The sequence below is a fragment of the Ranitomeya variabilis genome, chromosome 1 (genome assembly GCF_051348905.1).
Source record: "Ranitomeya variabilis isolate aRanVar5 chromosome 1, aRanVar5.hap1, whole genome shotgun sequence".
In the NCBI taxonomy this organism is placed as follows: Eukaryota; Metazoa; Chordata; class Amphibia; order Anura; family Dendrobatidae; genus Ranitomeya; species Ranitomeya variabilis.
The window spans coordinates 267344345-267371749 of NC_135232.1; the positions used below are offsets into that span (position 1 = coordinate 267344345).

Sequence of the window (27405 nt, forward strand, 5' to 3'; positions counted from 1 at the left end):
AAATGGAGCTACATGATCGACCTGCCATGTAGCTGATTGGCGCTCATGTCGATGGCCAAAAACCTGCGTCCTAATAGTGGGTCAGGCTTATCCACCATCGGTAAAATAGAGATATAACGTCCCATCACACGAAGGTCCTACACCCTGTGGAACACCTGCTTTTGGGTGTGGTGAAGGGGAACATATCCCCATTCCTTCTCTGCCGGGGACATGCTGGAATTCGGGATTGTTCCTGAAAGTAGGAGACAATCCCAGAAAATTCAGGGCTTACAATGGAAAGTATAGAGGTCCAGATTCCCTGTGACAAGAGAACGAGGTCAGCAGGCCGTGCACTGGTCAGCCACTTACCACCGGCCCATGCGGCCACATCGGCCATGCACAGGAGCAATATTATGGCTTTAGCGTTGTGGTACAGCCAGTATAGCTTTTCTATGCTGCAGAATACATGTTGCACTGCCCACATTTAAAGCTATAACGTTCCGGAAATATTTGCAGTAGTTTGGACGCAAGTATTTGTTAAAAAGCGCTAAAGAAAACTACACAGAGAAATGAAGCTTCGTTACCACACTCCTAGCAACCAGTGCTATGCGCATGCGCGGAAACTAACCCTCGCTACCGAATCTAAATGATCCTGACTGTCCCTGCGTGTGAAGCGAGGCCGCTCTACTACGCATGCGCATTGGCAGCTTCTACGCAAACTCATTGACGTATATTCCTCCCTTAGCTTTGCGCATGCCCAATGGCAAATATTCCTACGCATACTCCTTGCTTGATTATTGTACTGCGCATGCTCGGAGAGCCGGGCCCGGCGCAGGAGAAGGCAAAATGATCATGGCGCTGAGTAAAACATTCGGCCAAAAGCCGGTGAAATTTCAGCTGGAAGAAGATGGAGACTTTTACATGATCGGCTCCGAGGTATCAGATTAAAAAGATCGGGTCAGACCCTTAAAATACCGCGGAACTAAGCGGCTCAGAACCGGGGCTCAGACAAAGGAGCAAGGAGGGGAGTGCAGACAATGCGAACATGTGGATGTCCCAGGGTTACCTGACCCCCTGGAGGTGTGCATCCGGGACATGCCAGGGATCTGGGGGAGGCGAGGGACTAGCTCCCCAATACCTCCCCAGTGCTTATATATGGGGGCGGCCCCACCAATACTTATATATATGGGGGGATTACCTCACCAATACTTATATATATGGGGGGCGGCCCCACCAATACATATATATATGGGGGGATTACCTCACCAATACTTATATATATGGGGGATTACCTCACCAATACTTATATATATGGGGGGGATTACCTCACCAATACTTATATATATGGGGGGCGGCCCCACCAATACATATATATATGGGGGGATTACCTCACCAATACTTATATATATGGGGGGATTACCTCACCAATACTTATATATATGGGGGGGGATTACCTCACCAATACTTATATATATGGGGGCGGCCCCACCAATACATATATATATGGGGGGATTACCTCACCAATACTTATATATATGGGGGATTACCTCACCAATACTTATATATATGGGGGATTACCTCACCAATACTTATATATATGGGGGGCGGCCCCACCAATACATATATATATGGGGGGATTACCTCACCAATACTTATATATATGGGGGATTACCTCACCAATACTTATATATATGGGGGGGATTACCTCACCAATACTTATATATATGGGGGATTACCTCCCCAGTGCTTATATATGGGGGGCGGCCCCACCAATACATATATATATGGGGGGATTACCTCACCAATACTTATATATATGGGGGGATTACCTCACCAATACTTATATATATGGGGGGATTACCTCACCAATACTTATATATATGGGGGGGATTACCTCACCAATACTTATATATATGGGGGGGGGGATTACCTCACCAATACTTATATATATGGGGGATTACCTCCCCAGTGCTTATATATATGGGGGGCGGCCCCACCAATACATATATATATGGGGGGATTACCTCACCAATACTTATATATATGGGGGGATTACCTCACCAATACTTATATATATGGGGGGATTACCTCACCAATACTTATATATATGGGGGGGATTACCTCACCAATACTTATATATATGGGGGATTACCTCCCCAGTGCTTATATATGGGGGGCGGCCCCACCAATACATATATATATGGGGGGATTACCTCACCAATACTTATATATATGGGGGGTATTACCTCACCAATACTTATATATATGGGGGATTACCGCACCAATACTTATATATATGGGGGGCGGCCCCACCAATACATATATATATGGGGGGATTACCTCACCAATACTTATATGGGGGGATTACCTCACCAATACTTATATATATGGGGGGGATTACCTCACCAATACTTATATATATGGGGGGATTACCTCACCAATACTTATATATATGGGGGGCGGCCCCACCAATACTTATATATATATGGGGGGATTACCTCACCAATACTTATATATATGGGGGGCGGCCCCACCAATACTTATATATATGGGGGGATTACCTCACCAATACTTATATATATGGGGGGGATTACCTCTCCAATACTTATATATATATATATGTGGGGCGGCCCCGCCAATACTTATATGTATGGGGGGGGGATTACCTCTCCCATACTTATATATACGGGGGGGATTACCTCACCAATACTTATATATATGGGGGGGGGGATTACTTCACCAATACTTATATATATGGGGGGGGGGGGGATTACCTCACCAATACTTGTATATATGGGGGGGGGGATTACCTCACCAATACTTATATATATGGGGGGGATTACCTCACCAATACTTATATATATGGGGGGGATTACCTCACCAATACTTATATATATGGGGGGGGGGATTACCTCACCAATACTTATATATGGGGGGATTACCTCACCAATACTTATATATATGGGGGGATTACCTCACCAATACTTATATATATGGGGGATTACCTCACCAATACTTATATATATGTGGGGGATTACCTCACTAATACTTATATATATGGGGGGTTACCTCACCAATACTTATATGGGGGGGATTACCTCACCAATACTTATTTATATATATGGGGGGGGGGGGATTACCTCACCAACACTTATATATGTGGGGGGGGATTACCTCACCAATACTTATTTATATATCTGGGGAGGCAGTAACTCCTCACGACTGGTGTGTATGGTGAGGGGGCGGTTACTTCTCCCGGACTAGTAAGAGGGGGGGATTTACCTCCCCGATACTTGTATGGGGGGGGATTTACCTTACCGATACTTGTATGGGGGGGATTTACCTTCCCGATACTTGTATGGGGGGGATTTACCTTCCCGATACTTGCATGGGGGGGGGGTATTTACCTTCCCGATACTTGCATGGGGGGGGGATTTACCTTCCCGATACTTGTATGGGGGGGGGATTTACCTTCCCGATACTTGTATGGGGGGGGGATTTACCTTCCCGATACTTGTATGGGGGGGGGGATTTACCTTCCCGATACTTGTATGGGGGGGGATTTACCTTCCCGATACTTGTATGGGGGGGGGGGATTTACCTTCCCGATACTTGTATGGGGGGGGGGATTTACCTTCCCGATACTTGTATGGGGGGGGGATTTACCTTCCCGATACTTGTATGGGGGGGGGGATTTACCTTCCCGATACTTGTATGGGGGGGGGGATTTACCTTCCCGATACTTGTATGGGGGGGGGGGGGATTTACCTTCCCGATACTTGTATGGGGGGGGGGGATTTACCTTCCCGATACTTGTATGGGGGGGGGGGATTTACCTTCCCGATACTTGTTTGGGGGGTGGGGGGGATTTACCTTCCCGATACTTGTATGGAGGGTGGGGGGTATTTACCTTCCCGATACTTGTATAGGGGGTGGCTGTAAAATTACTTTTGTATGGTCACCAGTGATGATTATTTGGTTTTTATGGTTATTTGGTTTCAGGTGGGGAATTATCTGCGCATGTTTAGAGGTTCACTGTACAAGAGGTACCCCTCCCTGTGGAGACGCCTGGCCACAGTAGAAGAAAGGAAGAAGATTGTCGCTTCTTCACATGGGAAGAAATGTAGGTGCTGCTTCCATGATGTTCCTGTGTGCGCCATCTGTTTGCTATTCAGGCAGTCCTGAGATCGTGCCCATGCCCAGCGTTCTAATTCTGGCCTGTCAGACTTGTCCAGGGTGCCGATGTGGGGGGACCACATTCTTCCCTTGTCCCTGCAGGTATATGGTCACAGTGTGTTGTGCAGGAGACCTGATCTTATACTGCAGCACATCATTATACTTTTCAGTAATTTCTCAATAAATATTTGTGCTGGTCTCATGCTCCCTCTCTTCTTACTGAGGTGAAATGAAGAGCTGATCCATACGGCCCTGGAGACACATGTTCTCTCACGATTATACATGGTTATGGGTTGTTGGCCATACAAATTATTGTATTTAAATGGGTTTTCCTGTAAGATGAAAGTCTACAGTCACTATATGAGATGATGCACAACCTGTCGTGATTCGCATTTTATTCCCTGTGCGAAAGAGGGGGGCATTAGGGTGGTCTTATGACCCCCAAATATGAGATTTGTATATTTGTGGCCAGTTGCCAATTATTCTCTCTCTGCATATCTGAATAGAAGAGAATTAAGAGAAGTGTGAGCTCAAGTCTGCAAATTGCACACGTGAAAGTCTGTGCCCGCACGGGATCCGGGGTAATCGTGATTGTGCGCATCACATACTGTCACGACTTCACAGACTCCTAAATTGACTGCAGACATATGACAGCCAGTATGGCACCATAAGTGGCAGCCATCAAGTCTTAATGAATGTGTCAATAAATTCACATAAAATGGCAACTAAGCTGCATTCATCAGTGTTAAGACAGTGGTGGCATCCGCGCTTGACATTACCGTTTTTTCCGGTGAGTTTGTCCGCGCCCAACATTACCAGTCAGTTTGTTTGTCCACACTCGACATTACCGGCGTTTCCAGTGAGTTTGATGTAACTCGTTCTGTACTTTCCCCTTTCTTCTCTAGATCACGGGTACACGACATTAGCTACTAGTGTCACTCTATTGAAGGCTTCAGAAGTTGAAGAGATCCTAGACGGGAATGATGAAAAATACAAAGCTGTTTCTATTAGCACCGAGCCTCCGACATATCTCAGGTGAGCATGGTTCTAGCGCTGGTGTATTTAGTAAAGTCTAGTGTTACCATCAATATAGTCAAGATTACAGTACGTCAAATTTCAGACTAGACTTGGACTAGTGTTAGTGATTATTAGGGTCCATATTGGTCCTGTAACACCTGGACCACAATGTTCTAAAGATCTGAACTTGGGTCAACATAGAATTCTGTGCTGTTCTGAGATGTCCAGGTGTGGACCAGAAGTACCAACATGTCTGGGGCGGGTTGGCATTTGGATCATATGTTGGTCATGGAGAGGAGAGCTGTCGCGTCCTTTTCTGTTGGCATAATTGGTAAAAGTTCATATTTGAGCATACACTGTTTGCATACCATGAGGCCTACCCATAAATATATGTAGTATTATGACGTCTTTAGTGCTTGCACTATATGGTAGTTTTTGAGCAGTGTTTCATGAATGCTGTTTAGGTTCTGTTCACATTTGTGTCAGATTCTCCTTGTGTCAAATTAGCTAGGAAAAATGGCAACGCTGCAAACCACACAACCACAGCAGGCACCATTGTGATTGAGTTGGGTTGGTTGGACACCATTTGTACTGGCAGAAACTTGTAGCTTCCATTCTGAGTGACCTGGGTGTGATTAGTTCCTAAAACGCCTTTTATATATTTACCTGCACTTTTATTATTAACTGTGGATACCGCATTATCTGCTTTTCCTATCGTGTTCCCGCTATTTTTGGACTTGGAGCTTTTATATTTTTATTTCAGGGAACAAAAAGCGAAAAGAAACAGCCAGTGGGTCCCAACACTGCCGAACAGCTCTCACCACTTGGACGCTGTGCCCTGTTCTACTACTATTAATCGAAACCGCTTAGGTCGGGACAAGAAGAGAACCTTCCCGTTGTGGTAAGATGTGCTTTGTATCTTGTGTATCTCTCCTCTCATGTAGCATGCCCCCAATAGTACAGGTGGCCATACATGTCAGAAAGGTAATCTGGATTCTAGCTTTGTACGCCATATGTCGGGCAGGGGTTAATATAATTCTCTGTAACCATAATCAGAGGTGAGAAATGAGAACGTTGTCTGTGCCACTCAGCAATTCTCTTCTTCTTATTATTATTATTATTACATAGCGAGACGTTTCATGTTTTGTTTTTGTTACCCTTCCACTCATAGTTTTGATGATCATGATCCAGCAGTGATTCACGAGAACGCTTCCCAGCCAGAGGTGCTAGTCCCGATCCGCCTGGACATGGAGATCGATGGGCAGAAGTTGCGTGATGCGTTTACATGGAACATGAATGGTACTTTTGGCTTCAAATTGAATTTGTTGTTCTTTTGTGATCAGTGATTTGTAAAGTGCCTTTACTAGTAGCCATGCTGGTAGTCCACCCGAAGGAACACGTCACACGGTTTTGTCATTTCACCACTTACATGCAATGAATGATCATAAAAGAAATGTGCATTACTCTGCACAAATTCCTCATTCATCAGCTAGTGGTACTTGGTGGTGGTGAGATTGCAGATACAGGCAATAGTCGGTAGAACTATGGGGCTCCTATTAGCGTTACTCGATTTAGTTTAGGATTAATACTGCTTAAAGGAAATCTGTCACCTAATCTGACAGCAGCTTAATTTAAAGACAGAGACCTTGATCCAGCGATTTTCCTGTTATTGGGCTGCTTGCTGTAGTTTTAATACAATTACTGTTTTTTTCAGCAAGAGATTATCACTAGTTACATGGTTGCGTAGGTTTAAAAAAAAAAAAAAAAACACTAGGTCCATCATGTTCAACCTTTCTCCACCGATTGTACATTTTGTCACTATTTAACTGTAACCCGCAATGTTATGTATCAAGGAAATCGTCCTGCCCTTTTTTAAAAGCTGTTATAGTGTCGGCCATTACTACCTCTTGTGGTAGGGAATTCCACAGTCTGACTGCTCTAAGAACCCTTTCCTGTTTAACTCCTGGAATCGCCTTTCTTCCACCCGTAATGAGTGCCCCCTAGTCCTCAGTGTATGGACTTTGCAAGGAATAAGCGCCAGTGTTTTGTACTGGCCACAAATATTTATACATGTAAATGAGATCTCCTCTGAGGCGTCTTTTTTCTAAGCTAAACAAGCCCAACTTTTCCAACCTTTCATCCTATGAGAGGCCCTCCATCCCTTGTAGTTGCCCATCTTTGAACTAATTCTAACTTCTGAATATCCTTTTTAAAATGTGGAGCCCAAAACTGGATTGCATTCCATATTCTAGATGTGACCTCACCAGTGATTTATAAAGGGGTAATACGTTGGGATAACTGGATTTTATCTCTGTTTTTATACATCCTAATATCTTGTTTGCTATTGCGACTGCTGCTTGACATTGAGTACTGCTGCTCAGTTTACTTGTAACGAGGATACCCAAGTTCTTCTCCTGTTCTATAGTCCCCGAATATACTCCCATTTAATGTATATCCAGCAATAGGATTACTCCGTCCTATGTGCATTACTCTACATTTATGAAGAATAAACCTCACTTGCCAAGTGTTTGCCCATTCAAACATCTTATTCAGATCATTTTGCAATATTGTAATGTCAAGGTCAGATTTTAATATCCTACATAGTTTGGTGTCGTCAGCAAAGACTGACACTTTACTCTCAATCCCATCCACTAGGTCATTAATAAAGAGGTTAAAAAGAATCGGTCCTAGCAGAGATCCCTGTGGTCCCCACTGCTGACTATATCTCATTTAGCGAATGTACCATTTGTGACAACTTTGTTTCTTGCCATTTAGCCTATTCCTTACCCATCTGCATATAGATTCCCCCAGTCCTTGCTTCTGTAGCTTCAGTATAAGGCTACTTTCACACTAGCGTCGCTTGCTGTACGTCGCAATGCGTCATTTTGGAGAAAAAACGCATCCTGCAAAGTTGCCCGCAGGATGCGTTTTTTCTCCATAGGCTTGCATTAGCGACACATTGCGACGTATGGCCTCACGTTGCATCCGTCGTGCGACAGATGCGTCGTGTTTTGGCAGACTGTCGGCACAAAAAAAGTTACATGTAATGTTTTTTTGTGCGTCGTGTCCGCCATTTCCGACCGCGCATGCGCGGCCGGAACTCCGCCCCCTCCTCCCCGGACATTACAATGGGGCAGCAGATGCGTTGAAAAACTGCATCCGCTGCCCCCGTTGCGCTACTTAACACACTGTCTGTCGGGCCGACGGTTTGCGACGGCCCGTACCGACGGACTAGTGTGAAAGTAGCCTAAGGCTGTTATGTGGAACTGTATCAAATGCCTATGCAAAGTAAAGATAAATCACATCAGCCGCATTACCTACATCCAGATTTGCACTCACCTCCTCATAGAAACCCTACATGTTAGACACGACTTATTCTTCATGAATCCATGCTGGTTGTCAGTAGTGACGAGCGAGTGTACTCGTTGCTCTGGTTTTCCAGAGCACGCTCGGGTGGTCTCCGAGTATTTGTTAGTGCTCGGAGATTTTTTCATCGCCTCAGCTGCATGATTTGCGGCTACTAGACAGTTTGAATACATGTGGGGATTCCCTAGCAACCAGGCAACCCCCACATGTACTCAGGCTGGCTAGTAGCTGTAAATCATTCAGCTGCTGCGATGAAAACTAAATCTCCGAACACTAACAAATACTCGGAGACCAACCGAGCAACAAGTATACTCGCTCATCACTAGTTGTCAGTTTTTATATTATTATCTACAATATATTTATGCAGGTCATCTCTTATAATGCCCTCAAAAATTTTGCACACTACTGATGTCAGGCTTGCCGACCAGTAGTTGCCTGGAGCCACCTTCTTACCTTTCCTAAATATAGGTACCACATGAGCCATTCTCCAATCCTGTTGCACCACCCATGTTACAAAAGAGTCTAAGAATATGAGATACAGTGGTCTGTCAATTATTGAACTCAATTCCCTCAGTATCCGTGGATGAATGCCATCTGGGCCAGGGGATTTGTCAATGTTTAATTTGCTCAGATGTAAATGCACTTCTTTTTATGTTAAACTAGTTATATTATTATTATTTATTATTATAGCGCCATTTATTCCATGGCGCTTTACATGTGAGGAGGGGTATACATAATAAAAACAGGTACAATAATCTAGAACAATACAAGTCACAACTGGTACAGGAGGAGAGAGGACCCTGCCCGCGAGGGCTCACAATCTACAAGGGATGGGTGAAGATACAGTAGGTGAGGGTAGAGCTGGTCGTACAGTGGTTTGGTCGATCGATGATTACTGCAGGTTGTAGGCTTGTCGGAAGAGGTAGGTCTTCAGGTTCTTTTTGATAGCAAGCTATTTATTAACCCCTTCACACCGCAGCCCATTTTCGTTTTTGCATTTCTCGTTTTTGCTCCCCTGCTTCCCAGAGGTATACCTTTTTTTTTTTTTTTTTTTTTTTCCCGTCAGTATGGCCATGTGACGTCTTGTTTTTTGCAGGACAATTTGTACTTTTGAGCGACACCGTTGGTTTTACCATATTGTGCACTGGAAAAAAGGGGAAAAAATCCAAGTGCGGTGAAATTGCAAATTTCACAACAGTTTTCTGGGCTTTTACCATGTTCACCAAATGCTAAAACTGACATGCCAGTATGATTCCCCAGGTCATTACGAGTTCATAGATACCAAAAATGTATAGGTTCTTTTTTATTTAAGTGGTGAAAGAAAATCCAAAATTTGTTAAAAAAAAAAAAATTTGTGTCATATGCCGAGTTCCATAGCAACTCTATTTTTCGTGATCTGGGACTGGGTGAGGGCTTATATTTTGTGCGCCGAGGTGGCCTTTTTTATAGATACCATTATGATGTAGATCAATCTTTTAATGGCCCGTTATTGCATTTTAATGCAATGTCGCGGCGACCAAAAAAATTTAATTCTGGCATTTGCGGTTGTGAATTTAGATTTTGGCCTTGTTGAATGATCCCTGTAATGGACAGTTCATTGGTGTACACGGACGAAAAGTGCCTGTAATATCTCTGCCTTTATCCTCTGTGATTATCTTATTGTCATCTTTAAAGGGGCCGATACCATCTATTTTTTTTATTTTTGGCATTGATGGACTTGTAGAGGGCTGGTTGTCTCATGCCATGTTGTCCTGGTCTGTATCAACCCGCCCCACCACTGACTGCCAACTTTCTGCCTCTTCCCAATGTACACAGTTGATAGGTCAAATGTGGTGACAGATTCTCTTTATCTAAACTTAATATGGGCATACAGGTTATAGAATGCTAAGGGGAGTGACCCCTGTATGTCTTGTATCAGATGACTTGTAGTTGAGGAATCATCGTTTATCACTATATACAGTACAGACCAAAAGTTTGGACACACCTTCTCATGTAAAGATTTTTCTGTATTTTCATGACTATGAAAATTGTACATTCACACTGAAGGCATCAAAACTATGAATTAAGGCTAGTTTCACACTAGCGTTTATCCGGGCTGCGGAGGCATGCGGACTTCCTCCGTGAAGCCGCGCCTCTTCGTTCAGCTCCGCCTACGACTGCATGGGCACCCTATCTTTAACATTGGGTACGCAGGCCATGCCGCTGTATGCGGATGCCACCGCATGCGTCGTTTTGACCGTCCGCGACCAATTAGCGAAGCGTGGTTCAAATCCCGCGCTAATTCGTGGCCAGAATGCGTCTGTTGCTGATTGTTCGCGGCCAGCCATGTAGTATATAACAGCCCACATCACGGCCACGTAGTGTATAGCACAGCCACCTAGTATATAGCACAGCCCACGGAGTGTATAACACAGCCCACGGAGTGTATAACACAGCCCACGGAGTGTATAGCACAGCCCACGGAGTGTATAGCACAGCCCACGGAGTGTATAGCACAGCCCACGGAGTGTATAGCACAGCCCACGGAGTGTATAGCACAGCCCACGGAGTGTATAGCACAGCCCACGGAGTGTATAGCACAGCCCACGGAGTGTATAGCACAGCCCACGGAGTGTATAGCACAGCCCACGGAGTGTATAGCACAGCCCACGGAGTGTATAGCACAGCCCACGGAGTGTATAGCACAGCCCACGGAGTGTATAGCACAGCCCACGGAGTGTATAGCACAGCCCACGGAGTGTATAGCACAGCCCACGGAGTGTATAGCACAGCCCACGGAGTGTATAGCACAGCCCACGGAGTGTATAGCACAGCCCACGGAGTGTATAGCACAGCCCACGGAGTGTATAGCACAGCCCACGGAGTGTATAGCACAGCCCACGGAGTGTATAGCACAGCCCACGGAGTGTATAGCACAGCCCACGGAGTGTATAGCACAGCCCACGGAGTGTATAGCACAGCCCACGGAGTGTATAGCACAGCCCACGGAGTGTATAGCACAGCCCACGGAGTGTATAGCACAGCCCACGCACATGCAGTATATAACACAGGCCACGTAGTAGTATATTGCACAGGCCACGTCATCATCTCGCGAGACCGCAATGCATGGAGCTGTCACCGGAGCGTCGCGAGGAGCGGGAAAGGCCGGTTCTGGATCCGAGGGGCCGACGGACGGTGAGTATATAACAATTTTTGATTTTTTTAATTATTTTTAACATTAGATCTTTTTACTATTGATGCCGCATAGGCAGCATCAATAGTAAAAAGTTGGTTAATTAACAGGGTTAATAGCAGCGGTAACGGAGTGCGTTACCCGCGTCATAACGCGGTCTGTTACCGCTGCCATTAACCCTGTGTGAGCACTGACTGCGGGGAGTAAGGAGCAGCCACTTTGCCGCCGGACTGTGCCCGTCGCTGATTGGTCGTGGCCGTTTTGCCGCGACCAATCAACGACTTGGATTTCCATGACAGACAGAGGCCGCGACCAATGAATATCCGTGACAGACAGACAGACAGAAGGACAGACAGACGGAAGTGACCCTTAGACAATTATATAGTAGATGAAGGGGGAGTTACCAGTTAGACAAGTAAGGCTGCTTTCACACTAGCGTCGGTACGGGGCCGTCGCGCTGCGTCAGCCCGACGTACCGACGAATACTGTGAAAAAAAAATGCCCGACGTGGGCAGCGGAAGCAGTCTTACGACGCTTCCGCTGCCCCATTGTAAGGTCCGGGGAGGAGGGGGCAGAGTTTCGGCCGTGCATGCGCGGTCAAAAATGGCGGACACGACGTGCAAAAAAAAATTACATGTAACTTTTTTTGTGCCGACGGTCCGCCATAACACGATGCAACCGTCGCACGACAGTTGCAACTTGTGGCACTGCGTCGCTAATAAAAGTCTATGGTTGTGGAGAAAAAACGAATCCTGCAAAGTTGCCCGCAGGATGCGTTTTTTTCTCCACAACCATGCATTGCGACGTGCAGTGCCCGATGCTAGTGTGAAAGTAGCCTAACTAACACAGAACAGGAGAAGTGAAATGTCTGTACACACATTTTTTGCTTCTCTCTGAGCTCTGCTGTATTGCAACACTATTGCACCCCTGTCTGCTGAAGCTAGGAGGAACCTGCAGGTATGTCAGTTAAAGTCACACACAGCTCTGCAATAAGATTGAGAGCAGAGAGTGGCTATTACTAGTGATGAGCAAATATACTCCTTACTCGAGATTTCTCGAGCATGCTCGGGTGTCTTCCGAGTATTTTTTAGTGCTCGGAGATTTATTTTTTATTGCTGCAGCTGAATGATAAGCCAGCATAAGTACATGTAGGGATTCCCTAGCAATTAGGCAACCCCCACATGTACTTATGCTGGCTAACAGATGTAAATCATTCAGCTGCGGCAATAAAAACTAAATCTCCGAGCACTAAAAAATACTCAGAGGACACCCGAGCGGGCTCGGGAAATCTCGAGTAACGAGTATATTCGCTCATCACTAGCTATTACACATCACACTTGTTAACTCCCCTTCATGTATAATAAGCTCTGGAGGAAGAGTATCTTCCAGGCACCATCTTCCTCAAAGCCTGGAAGAGGTCATTTATACAAAGTGATTAAAAGATGATTTATCCACAGGAAGGCATCTGATATGAGACATTCTGGACATGACTCTTCTCAGCAGTCTATAACCTGTATGCCCATATTAATAGTTTAGATGTGGTGACATTTCCCTTTTAGATGTGGTGTGGGTGGAGTTATACAGAGCTCAGCATTAGAGAACTGGTAGATGTGCAGCAGATAAAACAGAGATGCTATCAAAATTTGAGCAAGTGACACCCCCCGACATCATTCTGTTCTCAGATTGTGGCAAAAACCTGATGACAAATTCCCTTTAAAGAAGTTTTTTAGGCCTTTTCTTAACCAGGCACAACTCTATAATTCTATTTGTGGTTGTGCCTGGTATTTTGGCTCTCGGTCGCTCTGTCCCATTCAAGAGAAATTGGTATACAGCCGATTCCATAAGTCATTGAGCTATGACTGGCATGTGAGCGCTCTTGATCAGCACAACCCCTGGCCACTTCAGTCTTCGCACCGCCGTAAATGTGGTATTCATAGCCTGTATTATAGATAGGCCATCAATATTGTAGAGTTAGGAAAGGACTTTGCAATTGTTAAATCATTAGAGATTGATATTTATGCTGTGAAGTTATGTTTTGGGTTACTTTAAATTTGTTAAGGACCTATAATTCTGCCCTTCACCTCGCCAAACAGACCTACTACACCACCCTGATCTCTTCACTAGCCAACAACCCCAAGAAACTTTTTGACACCTTTCACTCCCTCCTCAGGCCACAGCACAAGCCCCCTATAACAGACATTTGTGCTGATGACTTGGCCTACCACTTTATAGAGAAAATAGATAACATCCGTCAGGAAATCCGCTCCCAGCCACTAAGTGCAGTGACTCCCATCCCTCCCTGCATTTCCCCTGACTCACTCTCCACATTCGATCCCATCACAGAAGAGGAAGTCTCCAAGCTCCTCTCTTCTTCTCGTCCGACTACATGCACTACTGACCTCATTCCCTCTCATCTCCTCCAGTCTCTCTCTCCAGTTGTCACAACTTGCCTAACTGCAATCTTTAATCTCTCCCTCTCCTCAGACATTTTCCCCTCCTCCTTCAAACACTCTATCATTACTCCATTACTAAAGAAACCCGCCCTCGACCCATCCTGCACAAATAACTACAGACCAGTCTCCAATCTCCCCTTCATCTCTAAACTCTTAGAGCGCCTGGTCTACTCCCACCTTACCCGTTACCTCTCTACTCATTCCCTCCTAGACCCCTCACAGTCCGGTATCCGCCCCCTACATTCGACAGAAACTGCACTCATCAAAGTGTGACCAATGACCTTCTGACAGCAAAATGCAGTGGTGACCACTCTCTGCTCATTCTTCTCGACCTTTCTGCAGCATTCGACACTGTTGACCACCCTCTCCTACTCTCTAGGCTCCAGTCACTAGGCATTAATGACACTGCTCTCTCCTGGTTCTCTTCCTACCTTTCTGACCGCTCCTTCAGTGTTTTGTTTGCTGGCTCCACTTCCTCTCCTCTTCCTCTCACTGTTGGGGTACCACAGGGCTCAGTCCTTGGCTCCCTTCTCTTCTGTCTCTACACGGCCCCAGTTGGACAGACCATCAGCAGATTTGGCTTTCAGTACCATCTTTACGCTGATGACACACAACTATACACGTCATCCCCTGACCTTACCCCCGCTGTACTACAGAACGCCACTGACTGTCTGTCTGCAGTCTCCAACATCATGCCCGCACTGTATCTGAAACTCAACCTCTCCAAAACTGAACTTCTGCTCCCGCCTTCTACCAACCTCCCAAAATCTGACATTTCCCTTTCCGTGGGTGGCCATAATAGCAACCCGGCAGCAGGCGCGCTGTCTGGGTGTTATGTTTGACTCCAATCTCTCCTTCACATCCCATATACAATCTCTTGCCTGCTCGTGCCGCTTACACCTAGAGAACATCTCTAGAATCCGCCCTTTTCTCACCATGGAAACAACAAAAACCTTCACTGTCGTCCTGATCCACTCCCGCCTGGACTACTGTAATGCTTTATTAATTGGCCTCCCCGTTACTCGACTTTCCCCTCTCCAGTCCATCCTTAATGCAGCAGCCAGGGTTGTCCATGTAGCTAATCGGTTTTCAGACGTGTCCACTCTTCGCCAGTCATTACACTGGTTGCCCATTCATTACAGGATACAATTCAAAGTACTTGTTCTCACCCACAAAGCTCTCCACAGTGCGGCACCCCCTTACATCTCCTCCCTCATTTCTGTCTATCGGCCTAACCGACCGCTGCGCTCTGCACTAATCCGTACCTCCCACTCCCGACTCCAAGACTTCTCCCATGCTGCGCCAATCCTCTGGAATGCTCTACCCCAAGATATTAGGACCATCCACAATTTGCATAGTTTTAGGCGCTCCCTCAAAACACATTTGTTCAGAGCGGCCTATCACGTTCCCTAATCAGTCATTTTATGTTTGTGTGTGTGTAGCCCATTCACTATCTCCATCTATCCCCCACCCTCTGAAGATGGCTGGACCATCATTGTAAATACATCATTGTAAATACACACCTGTACTTTGTATCTCCCCACCTCATTGTAGATTGTAAGCTCTCACGAGCAGGGTCATCTTATTTTGCTTTAATTATTGTATTGTTAACATTGTTACTTATGACTGTTGTGTTTCAAATTGTTAAACTGTAAAGCACTGCAGAATATGTTGGCACTATATAAATAAAGATTATTATTATCATCTAGGGATTGACATTTTTTCCCCCTTTCGTCTACAGAGAAGTTAATGACCCCAGAAATGTTTGCGGAGATTCTCTGTGATGACCTAGACCTCAACCCTCTTGCCTTTGTCCCAGCTATTGCTTCAGCTATCCGCCAGCAGATAGAGTCTTATCCTACTGACAGCATTCTGGAGGACCAGTCTGACCAGAGAGTCATCATTAAGGTACTGAGAAAGTAGTCTTTGTAACCTCGTAGCAATTGCTTATGTGCATTTTTCGTCTGACTCCATTGCATGTTGTCGCAGTGTGCTGCATGGTTTTCTTTTAGTGTAGTCATATGCCTGCCAGTTGTGTTTGCTTTTTTTCAGACAGTTTGATAATCCATGGACATTTTGTGCAGTTTTCACAGCTGATTTCATTCCTGGATGATGTTTTTGCATGGCACTTCTGGAATATGAGTATTTTCCTAACATCATAAAAGGCTGGCCGTGTGTTTTCCGAAGCTGCATAATGTCTCTGTGTCGAGACTATTGCTGTGTTGGTGAATGAAAGATAGCGGCCTCACTTTGTGGTTTGCTGTTTTTCTCCTTGTGCTCTTCCTCAGCTAAATATCCACGTTGGGAATATTTCCCTGGTTGACCAGTTTGAATGGGATATGTCCGAAAAAGAGAACTCCCCAGAGAAGTTTGCACTGAAGTTATGTTCCGAGCTTGGTTTGGGTGGCGAGTTCGTTACCACTATTGCATACAGCATCCGTGGGCAGCTCAGCTGGCATCAGAAGACTTATGCATTCAGGTAGGATATGATTTGGGCACAAATGCAGAAGCAAATGGTAAGAAAGGAAAGTTTATTATCTTTTTAATTCACTTAGGTGAAATATGCAAAGAATGCAACACTTTTTTCTCAGAAACATAATCTTATAGGGGAAGCCCCAGAATGAGTATCACCTATCTACACTATGTGTGATAGAGTAACCATAAACCACAAAGTAAAAATCAAATACATTTTATTTATACATCTTCATAAAATATCCAATACATACTGCCACTTACCCATGTCATTTGTAACTTGGAGTGCCCCACGCAACCCCGATGCGTGTTTCGCCACGGCTTTTTCAAGGGGAGGTGTTGAGAAAGCCATGGCGACACGCGCGTCGGGGTTGCGAGGGGCACTTCCAAGTTACAAATGACATGGGTAAGTGGCAGTCTGTATCTCTGTGACATGTTACCTAGCGGGAATTATGCAGCAATACACAGCATTTGATTAGACAAGTAATTTCTTCTGGCACTTTATTTTTCATGCACAAAGCACTTTCTCCACACTCATCCAGTTAGACTTATAGAGTGGTTTCTTTACATATCGATCTACACTGGGTGAACTTTTTCTTTTACCCTGTCTAGAATTACGGTCTGCCCCTCCGTTTTTTGGTTGTTCCTCCTTACTACTTGTGTGACCTCTATAATATATGTATTGGATATTTCTCCTTCGCCTCATTGGGGGACACAGGACCATGGTTCATACTCAAGCTTCGGCTGATGCAGGGCTGGGCAGAAGAATTCTGCAGGATGCGGTGGCGCACATCTAGGCAGTTGTTTTATGATGTATAAATAAAATTTATTTGCTTTTTACTTTGTGGTTTATGGTTGCTCCATTTCTTCCTTTTGCTTGGGGCTATTTGAAGTACTCCACACGTGCACTCTTGGTTTACTATGGGGGAATCACACTGTATGTGAGTTGGTTCCTGGCCTACTTAAACTAACGATGCATGGTCTTTGAATATTGGATTCATATGCGTGATAAATGTCTGATCACCAGTCGCTAGAGTGGAGGTCTCGAGCATCCCGTTCCTGATCACTACACATTACTAGTGTGGAGCAACTTGAATACAGGTGGTGGTCTCGTACGTGAACTGTCCCACTGTTCATGGTGGCTTTGTGGTTATCACTGTTGCTATTTGGTACTGGGTCTTGGGTTCAAATCCCACCAAGGACAACATCTGCAAGGAGTTTGTACGTTCTCTTCTTGTTTGTGTGAGTTTCCTCCGGGTTCTCTAGCTTTCTCCCATTCGGAATATAGGTTGTGAGCCCCAACGGGGACAGTAATGCTGATGTCTGTAAAGCGCTGTCGAGTTATTGGTGCTATATCAGTGGTTAGCATAAAATAATATTCTGTGTTTTTGGCATCACAAACAGCCAACCGCTGTACAAGTCTTATCTGTCAGTCCATTAGACCTTGAATGGATCGGCACCTGAAATGATCAACTTCTGCTCCAAACTCTTGGTCACTGTGGTAGCACTGTGTAGAGGAACAAACAGGCACAGGACCCCCTCGTCCTTATGACCTAAAGATCCATTGGTGGGCCTGCAAACAATTTATACATTTTTCACCTATAATGTGGCATGACGCCTTGTGGTACGTTGCGAAGCAGTAATAATTTACCATTGCATTGTCAAAGAAGGTGCAGGGGTCTTTCACTGATTTTGCCTTTTAGTGTTTCAATTAGACATGGCATTGGGATTCTCAGTAATAGGACATCAAGTCATGACTTTTGCAGAGTAACTATTCAATTGTGTCTCCAGAAATTCATCTTTTATTTTACCTGTGAGTTCACATATTGAGTGCTTTTTTTCAATAGATCCACATTATTATTTATTATTATAGCGCCATTTATTACATAGTTGCTTACATGTGAACAAGTAACTAATTTCCTCATGGAATCTGCTCCAAACTAGAAATTCTTCAATCAGAAAGCTACAAAAAACACTTGGAAAAAAACTTTTCCGTAACACATTAGGAAATAAAAAACTCCCCAAAAGGAGCGTTTCCTGAAGCCGTTTTCACTAGAAAACTCATTGTTTTTTTACCACCTAAAAAACTCTACTAGCAAGCAAAATGCTAATCATTCAGATGAAATGTATCTTTTTTTTATTTTTTTTCCTTAAAAGATCATCGTTCTCAGCAGCACATCATCTTAAACAGGACCTTGGCTGCAGAGAAAAATGTCCGTCTGTGCTCAGGACGATCTGTTACAGACCGCTCAGTGTGTATCTGAAGAGCGGTCTGCCTGTCTAAAAACCGTACTAAAGGACCACCGATCTCACCAAGCAAGTAGCCGAATGGCGGCCATTAAGCAGGGCTGTGGAGTCGGTGTTATGGAAATCTCGGAGTCGGAGGTTTGGATTACCGACTCCACAGCCCTGCCATTTAGTGCCGCACGTTTGGTGTAAAGCCAGGTTTAGGATTCTGCACTAAAACTCCTATAAAGCTGCTGTATCTGCTGTATGTTGGAGCAGTAATCTTACACGGGCCAAGTCATGAGTGCGGCAGACAATCTTTTGCTGATCATGCAGCATGTGTATATTTTTGCAGCGTCCTTTCAGCACCCGCGGTCTGTTTGCAGATAACGCAGTGATTGTGGGCAGCCCATGTGTTGTACTGTTTGCATATTCCGTAGATGGGAAACAATGTTTTTCATGTCACTGTCAACTAGGAATGTGAATCAACAAGCTTATTTTTTCACTAAACCCCACACAAAACAGTTCTCTCTTGGGTCCTTTCCAGACGAAATTAGTAATAAAATATAACCCCTTAATGGTTGATTTCCCACTTTTCTACTTTTGTATTTTCTTTCCATTCATCGAAGAGCTAATAACTTTTTTTTTTTTTTTAAATAGCAATGAGGACTTTTTGAGGGACAAGTTGTAGCTTTGAATTACAACGTTGATTTTTACCATATTGTGCATTGGAAAAAGTGGAAAGTCCCTTTTTTATATTTTAGCAGTTAAAAAAATTCAATACTTTCCAAAAAAAAAAAAAATGGTTTGTGTCAGTCATTCAAGACACTTTTTAAATATGAACCAAATACACCAGGTTTTTCCAATATGAGATAATGCCAGTACCTGTAAGCCCTCATATACAGTAATCTAATATGCTGTGTATATTCCCCGGATCCGAACTTTTATTATACTCTCCTACCGGGCGGTCCGGGCAGATGGGCATTGCTGCTCTTGCTTCAGCGCCTCCTCTCTTCTTATGATCGCCGTGCTCCTGCACTGCTTCATGTGGATGACGCGTCCTACATCATCCAGTGCCCAGCATCGCTCTCCTATGCTGGCGTACTTCTCTGTGCCCTGTCAAGTGCAGTGCGTAGGCGCAGAAAAAGGGCGAAGAGCGCCTGCGCATGCACACTTCAGTACTTGCTCTGCCCTCGACAGGGCAGAGAGAAGTACGTCTGCACAGGATCGCGATTGGGGGACTCGGCGTGGATGATGTAGGACACAAAGCGCTGCAGGAAGACGGTGATCACAAGAAGAGGCGGCGCTAAAGCAAGACCAGCAACGCCCATCGGCCCTGACCGCCGTGTAGGCGAGTACAATAAAAGTTTGCCTAGTGGTCTGGATGTTTAAAAAAACATGTGCCATGTCACCTGCTATCACTCACCTGGATCCAGCTGCAGAAGTGACTGGAGTAGTGCGTCATCTGATGTTTTATGATGACAACAGGTGGAGCTGTTACATCACCACTTCCCATCTTAGCGCAAACCACAGGTCAACCCACTCTGGATTTGCGTGGCTGCAGGTCGGTGAGCATGACAGTGTGACTGAGTTTGCGTGTTTTTGTTTAACATACACCATGTTCCAAATTATTATGCAAATTATAATTTTCTCGGATTTTCCTAAATGGTCGGTGCAAATGACAGTCAGTCTAATAAAAGTCATCACCCGTTAGAGTATACATCAAATTTTATTGAAGAAACCTCCCAATGAGAACAGCATAATCTCCAAAAAGAATAAAAACTCAAAATGCACTGTTCCAAATTATTAGGCACAGTAGAATTTCTAAACATTTGATATGTTTTAAAGAACTGAAAATGCTCATTTGTGGAATTTAGCATTAGGAGGTCACATTCACTGAACAGAAAAGCTATTAACTCCCAAACATCCTCACAGGCCAAGTTACATGTTAACATCGGAACCCTTCTTTGATATCACCTTCACAATTCTTGCATCCATTGAACTTGTGAGTTTTTGGAGAGTTTCTGCTTGTATTTCTTTGCATGAAGTCAGAATAGCCTCCCAGAGCTGCGGTTTTGATGTGAACTGCCTCCCACCCTCATAGATCTTTTGCTTGATGATACTCCAAAGGTTCTCTATAGGGTTGAGGTCAGGGGTGGCCACACCATGAGTTTATCTCCTTTTAGGCCCATGGCAGCCAATGACGCAGAGGTATTCTTTGCAGCATGAGATGGTGCATTGTCATGCATGAAGATAATTTTGCTCCTGAAGGCACGTTTCTGCTTTTTATACCATGGAAGAAAGTTGTCAGTCAGAAACTCTATATACTTTGCAGAGGTCATTTTCACACCTTCGGGAACCTTAAAGGGCCCTACCAGCTGTTTCCCCATGATTCTGGCCCAAAACATGACTCCTCCACCTCCTTGCTGATGTCGCAGCTTTGTTGGGGCATCCACCAACCATCGACACTCATCAGTAAACAAGACTGTTTGAAAATTAGTCTTCATGTATGTCTGGGCCCACTGCAACCGTTTCTGCTTGTGAACACTGTTTAGGGGTGGCCGAATAGGTTTATACACCACAGCAAGCCTTTGAAGGATCCTACACCTTGAGGCTCCAGAGGCACCAGTAGCTTCAAATATCTGTTTGCTGCTTTGTAATGGTATTTAGGCAGCTGCTCTCTTAATCCAATTAATTTGTCTGGCAGAAACCTTCCTCATTATGCCTTTATCTGCATGAATGCTGTCTGTGCTCTGTGTCAGTCACAATCTCTTCACAATATGATGATCACTCTTAAGTTTTCGTGAAATATCTAATGTTTTCATACCTTGTCCAAGACATTGCACTATTTAACGCTTTTCAGCAGCAGAGAGATCCTATCATTACCCATATTGCTTGAAACCTGTGGCCTGCTTAATAATGTGGAACATCATTTTTATGTAGTTCTCCTTTAATTAGAATCACCTGGAAAACTAATTATCACATGTCTTTAAGATTGATTTGACTGATCCATAGAGCCCTGAGACACAATACCATGCACAAGTTTATTTGAAAAACAAAACCATTAAATCTTTAAGACTCTTAAATCCAATTTGCATAATAATTTGGAACACACTGTATTGAGTCTTATGGGAAAATAAAATTTTGTCTGGGTGACCCCTTTAAGATATATATACACGGCATTATTTTTGCGAGTGATTATCAAAATGCGCGTGTCCTTATCACGTACTAAGAACAACCTGTCGATCACCCAATCCTCGTTCATAGGGTGAAATGCATTTTTGACTGGCATGAAGCTCATTGTTCTCAGCAGCACATCGTCCTGTGTAAATATGTGCTGCCGAGGACAATGACAGTCGCTGTACACAGAACGATCTATTGCTGATTGTTCTGTGTGTATCGTTAAGTGTTATGCCAGTGTAAAGTGACTAAACTAACCTATGGTGGCAAACGTGGCTGATCACCGGTCATTAAAGGGCCACTGTCACCCCCCTCCAGCCGTTATAAACTAAAAGAGCCACCTTGTGCAGCAGTAATGCTGCATTCTAACAAGGTGGCTCTTTTAGTTTTAGGTTCAAGTATACCCCAAATAAAGCGTTTTTATACTTAGCCACAATTCCTGTCTCTAGCCAGGTAGGCGCGTCCTCACTCCCCAGCTTGGCCAGCTCCTCTGCCGTCACTCCAATCTTCCTGCGCTTTCGGCGCCGCCCCCTCAGCGCTGTTATCGTTTCAAAACCGGCGCCTGCGCTGTGTACTGGTGTCCTGCGCAGACGCAGTAAGCTCTGGCCGTCTGACATCCCAGCCAGGCTTGCACACTGCGCCTGCGCGGGCACTGCGGCCAGCCACCTTTGGAATCCCCGGAAAACGTCTTCTTATCAGTATATATTTGTTTCACCTATACAGAATATTTTGTGTAATGGCTGATACCAGAGAACAAAAGACATCCACAGAACACCAGGATGGATCTGCTGCACAGCAAATAGCTGTAGGACCTGCGGTGACGTCACTGCCATGTGATTGCCCTAATCACATGGCAGTGACGTCATCGCAGGTCCTACAGCTATTTGCTGTGCAGCAGATCCATCCTGGTGTTCTGTGGATGTCTTTTGTTCTCTGGTATCAGCCATTACACGGAATATTCTGTATAGGTGGAACCTTTGCAATCCCCGCCCCGCACTGTGCATAATGCATAACACAGTGCGGGGCGGGGATTCCAAAGGTGGCTGGCCACAATGCCCGCGCAGGCGCAGTGTGCAAGCCTGGCAGGGACATCAGACGGCCAGAGCTTACTGCGTCTGCGCAGGACACCAGTACACAGCGCAGGCGCCGGTTTTGAAACGATAACAGCGCTGAGGGGGCAGCGCCGAAAACGCAGGAAGATGTGAGTGACGGCAGAGGAGCTGGCCAAGCTGGGGAGTGAGGACCCGCCTACCTGGCTAGAGACAGGAATTGTGGCTAAGTATAAAAACGCTTTATTTGGGGTATACTTGAACCTAAAACTACTGCTGCACAATGTGGCTCTTTTAGTTTATAACGGCTGGAGGGGGGTGACAGTGGCCCTTTAAACCTCACAGAGCGGCTGGTGTAAACCCGGCCTTAATTTGATGTTGTTTCCTTATTTTGTTATTATATTATGCTCTGTACACAACAGTTGGCCATAAAGCATTGTTTTTATATGTAAATCGATGTGCAATAGGAGGGAAGAAATGTTACACCCAACTAGGTAGCTGTGGTCGTCATTTTGTGAAGTTTGATCTGATTTTATAACTGCAGGAAACCTGTGCTGGGTTTTGGCAGGTCCTTACACGACAAGCGCACGTTCTACCTATTGTCCCCCCTTATTTCCCTCTAGATTGTAAGCTTGTGAGCAGGGCCCTCACTACTCCTGCTGAAATGTGTTACTTTGCATTGTCTTTATTGTCTGTACATGTCCGTGCTTAATTGTAAAGTGCTGCGGAATATGTTGGCGCTATATAAATAAAATTATTATTTGTCTCATAACATTTTAACATTCTTATTTCAGTGAAAACCCCTTACCAACAGTGGAGATCGCAATCCGCAATACAGGTGATGCAGACCAATGGTGTCCTCTTCTGGAGACCCTTACAGATGCAGAAATGGAAAAGAAGATCCGTGACCAGGACAGGAACACCAGGTGCCACCGTCGTTTCATACGCTTTTCCTTCCGGGCTTCTCGCCGGGGTAGAATATAGCCAACAATGTGGCACTTCCTGGGAGCGTCCACAAGGAAGACTTTTCCGCTTTTGCGCACCAGCCTATGAAGTGATGTGTGTCTATCCGTGTCTGTGCTGTCGTGCTTCAGCCAGTGGAGCTGCTCTTTTAATCATTATCGCACTTTGCAAGTGACGTGTTGGTATTTCATATGACTTTAGCTGGTGGGATTGGACATTTCTCCCAGTGCTCGCCATTAGCTTAGTAGCACCATCTGTGCCCAACTCCCCTTAGAAAAGTGATTCTGTTTAACCCCTAAACATGGTACTCTGCCTTGAGGCTTAATGCACTTAGAATTGATTTCCACCTTCAAGCATCTTTGTCTCACATTGAGATAGTCAATCGCCAACTTGCCTCATAATTTTTTATTTTTTTCCCCTCCTTTATCAGAACCTACTATATATAGGATATTGCTGGTTCCTGTAGCAGGAGCACCTCTGAGTGCCCACAGCAGAAGCCTTCATGTTCTTTTGTATCTTGTATCTGTTGATCAGGCTTTAGTATTCTTTAGCATCGATGGATTATACTTAAAACTGGTGCCAAAAATCTGCTTGTGAAATGTCGTTATAGATATAGCTTTGCTGCTTGAAACGCTTAACCATAATCCTTTAACTTTTGCCAGTCCCTGTAGCGTATACGTCTACTGGTGCATGCTGGGTTAATGGAACATGAATCACCACTGGTTATATTATGGTGGTGCCTTTATCAAGTACTTATGTGCAGTATTAATATTTGTATTTTTACTTTCCGTGTATCTAGTGTAGTGACAGTATTAATGTTCCTGTTTTTATTTCTGGAAGGTGAGGCACTATGTTTCAGATTAAATGGCTCACGCTGGTTGGAGAGCCTCTTTGGGCATAGGTCGGAATTTATTACGGTACACATGGACGGATGGTTTTCTCTGAGGTTGTCCCCTGATTTTTCTTGTTGAGTAGGTCGATCATGCTTAAAGAGCTGTGACTGAGGAAATTCATGGCTGATATCTGCATAGTTAGGCATTGCAGTACCCTTGTAGTCCATTGGCTTGAGGACAATCTGTGGTACAACCTGGAATGACTTGGGTAACCCACTTGCTGGCTTTATCATCCTCTAGCACTTTTAAGCCCCTAACTTCAGCTTTTAGTTTACTAACTGAGGACATCTGGATGATATCGTTTCCCGCCCCGGTGCTTGTAGGCACAAGTCTTTTGGTTCCATATCCGTGTTTTTGTGCAATACATTCTTAGATAAACTAGAACACGTGCCTTTATAGAGAGTGTATCTGCTTCTGGTTGGTTGCCACCATAATTGTGGCTGTAACATCTGTTGGGTAGGACAAGTTCCATGGAAATATGGCAGAGAAGCCTGTGAATGTACTAACCGTTAATGTACTAACACTTCAGTCGCTACGTTAATGCCTTACCTGCCCTGGGCAAGGAGAGCTTTCAGTTTGGCACTTATCTAGTAGAACCAATAGAAACTAATTTTAGGGTCTGCTTTGCCCCCTATTGTTGTATAGATAATTTCATCCATGTGAAAATATGTTCCGGCTAGATTGTTTTTTGTTTTTTTTTTTTTGTTTTTTTTTTACTTTTTTCTTTTAATTTTAGCTATCAGCACATATTGTAATTTGCCATACCGGTAAAATACACAACCATATGGGAGTCAATGGGACTGACTCAACTTTGGCAAAAGCTGATATTTATATAAATATTAGAACGGATTTATCGAACAGAAGGCTTATTTTCCGTCCTCGATATATACAATCTGCAGATATCATTTTTCACATGGTTTCTCCAGTTAGGCTGAGCGCTTACAGACATGTAATTCCCCATCAACTTGATCTAAACCAGAATGACCTTACGAGCTTGGAACATTTGGCCACAGGCATGTAGACATGTACACAACAGGCTCTGCAGTTGGCATTTCACGTTTTGAAGTGATGCCCTTGTATTATTTTATGCATAGCTCTTGCTGCATTTTTTTCTTATGGTCCGACTCTGGGCAACAAAGCTCTTTAGCAGATGAAGGATCATTTCGGATTGCAGGATTTGGTTTATTTTGAAAGAGTATCTGGAAGGGTATTAGAAGTAGTTGCGCTAGAAGATGGTTTTCAAGTGGCCAGTGTGAAACTAAAATCCCCCATGAACATTACCTGATCCTCTGCCTTAGTGTTAAGAATACACCTACAACCTCCTTAACATTTATCTTGCCCCTCTTCTCTTTTCCTCCCTATAGGCGTATGAGACGTCTTGCCAACACTGCACCGGCCTGGTAAACAGTCCCCTCCCGATGAAACTCGCGGTTCACATCCTGGAGATGGAACCTCGCCCCATAAATAAACAAAAAGCCATTAAAAAAAAGAGAAAAATGTAAAAAAAAAAAAAAAAAAAAATTAAGACTAAAGAGCTGTGGAGGAGGGAAGGGTCTCCTTAGCACCTCTTGAGCCCAAATCAGAAGGTGCAGGGAACCCACACATTCCACTTTGAAAGCAGCTGGATGCTGCCTAGTTTGACTCCCTCAGCCTTTCCTTCCATGTACAGAGTGTGAAGCTTTAGTGCTACCTGACTACCGGAAGACCTGAGACAGATGTCCCAAGCCCTCCTTTATACCTGTGTACGTGATATGTAAAGCTATTTTGTGTTCTATTTTTAATTTGTATTGGTGCGTCACGCACTTGTAGAGAACTTTTTAAATAAACATAATGCTGAATATTTTGCATTGAGGATTTTGCCTTTTTTATTGTCTCCCCACTTCCCCTGCCTATTTATGTTCTATGTGGGCAAGTCTGCTCTGGATAAAGTCTGAAGTTTGTTTACAGATATAATCTGTGCCTCATCCAATTATTTCAGGATCAATGTTCTGTTAAGGATATGGTGTATTTTGTCAGCCAATAAATACTATTTTGGAAAGATCATTTCAGAAAAAAATTGTATTAGCTGACCCTACTTGTCCATAAAAGACGTGCTTCTAAAAAACTTTAATCCTCTATATATATTGCAGTCGTCATATGTGTGTACTTACTATTGCTAATTTTGCCTTTCTACACAACAATTCTTCTCTTTTCCTTTAGGTCAATGAAATCACGTTAATAAAAGCTGACTAGCTGAATTGTTCGAAGCAAAATGTAGAAACAGGAAGTCTCTTCCCTAAATGAGTCATCACTGCAAAAGTCCTTGGCAAGAGGGAGTAGCTGCTATGCTCAGTCAGTAGTTGAAGATCGGGATAACTCATGCAGGGATAAGAGACTTCCTGTTTCTATACAGAGCAGAGAAAAGAAAATTACGAAGTGCTCTTCTCATCAAAATTTGTATCCTCTTAATACATTGCAGT

The 27405-nt window shown here is 44.3% G+C and overlaps 1 protein-coding gene across 2 annotated transcripts; it reads left to right on the plus strand.

The window, feature by feature from the left end:
• Nucleotides 1–759: 759 nt before the first annotated feature.
• On the plus strand, nt 760–26798 carry SMARCB1 (SWI/SNF related BAF chromatin remodeling complex subunit B1). Of its 2 annotated transcripts, XM_077293455.1 has the most exons (9): nt 760–915; nt 3982–4102; nt 5061–5190; nt 5936–6073; nt 6344–6471; nt 15905–16071; nt 16452–16642; nt 23885–24016; nt 26311–26798. In XM_077293455.1, the coding sequence occupies exons 1-9, from the start codon at nt 826–828 to the stop codon at nt 26348–26350; spliced, it is 1137 nt and encodes a 378-aa protein (XP_077149570.1). In that variant the 5' UTR covers nt 760–825; the 3' UTR covers nt 26351–26798. The 2 variants fall into 2 exon arrangements, with proteins under 2 accessions (XP_077149570.1, XP_077149569.1); XM_077293454.1 differs by lacking the exon at nt 26311–26798 and having other exon boundaries at nt 23885–24218.
• The last annotated feature ends 607 nt before the right edge of the window (nt 26799–27405 follow it).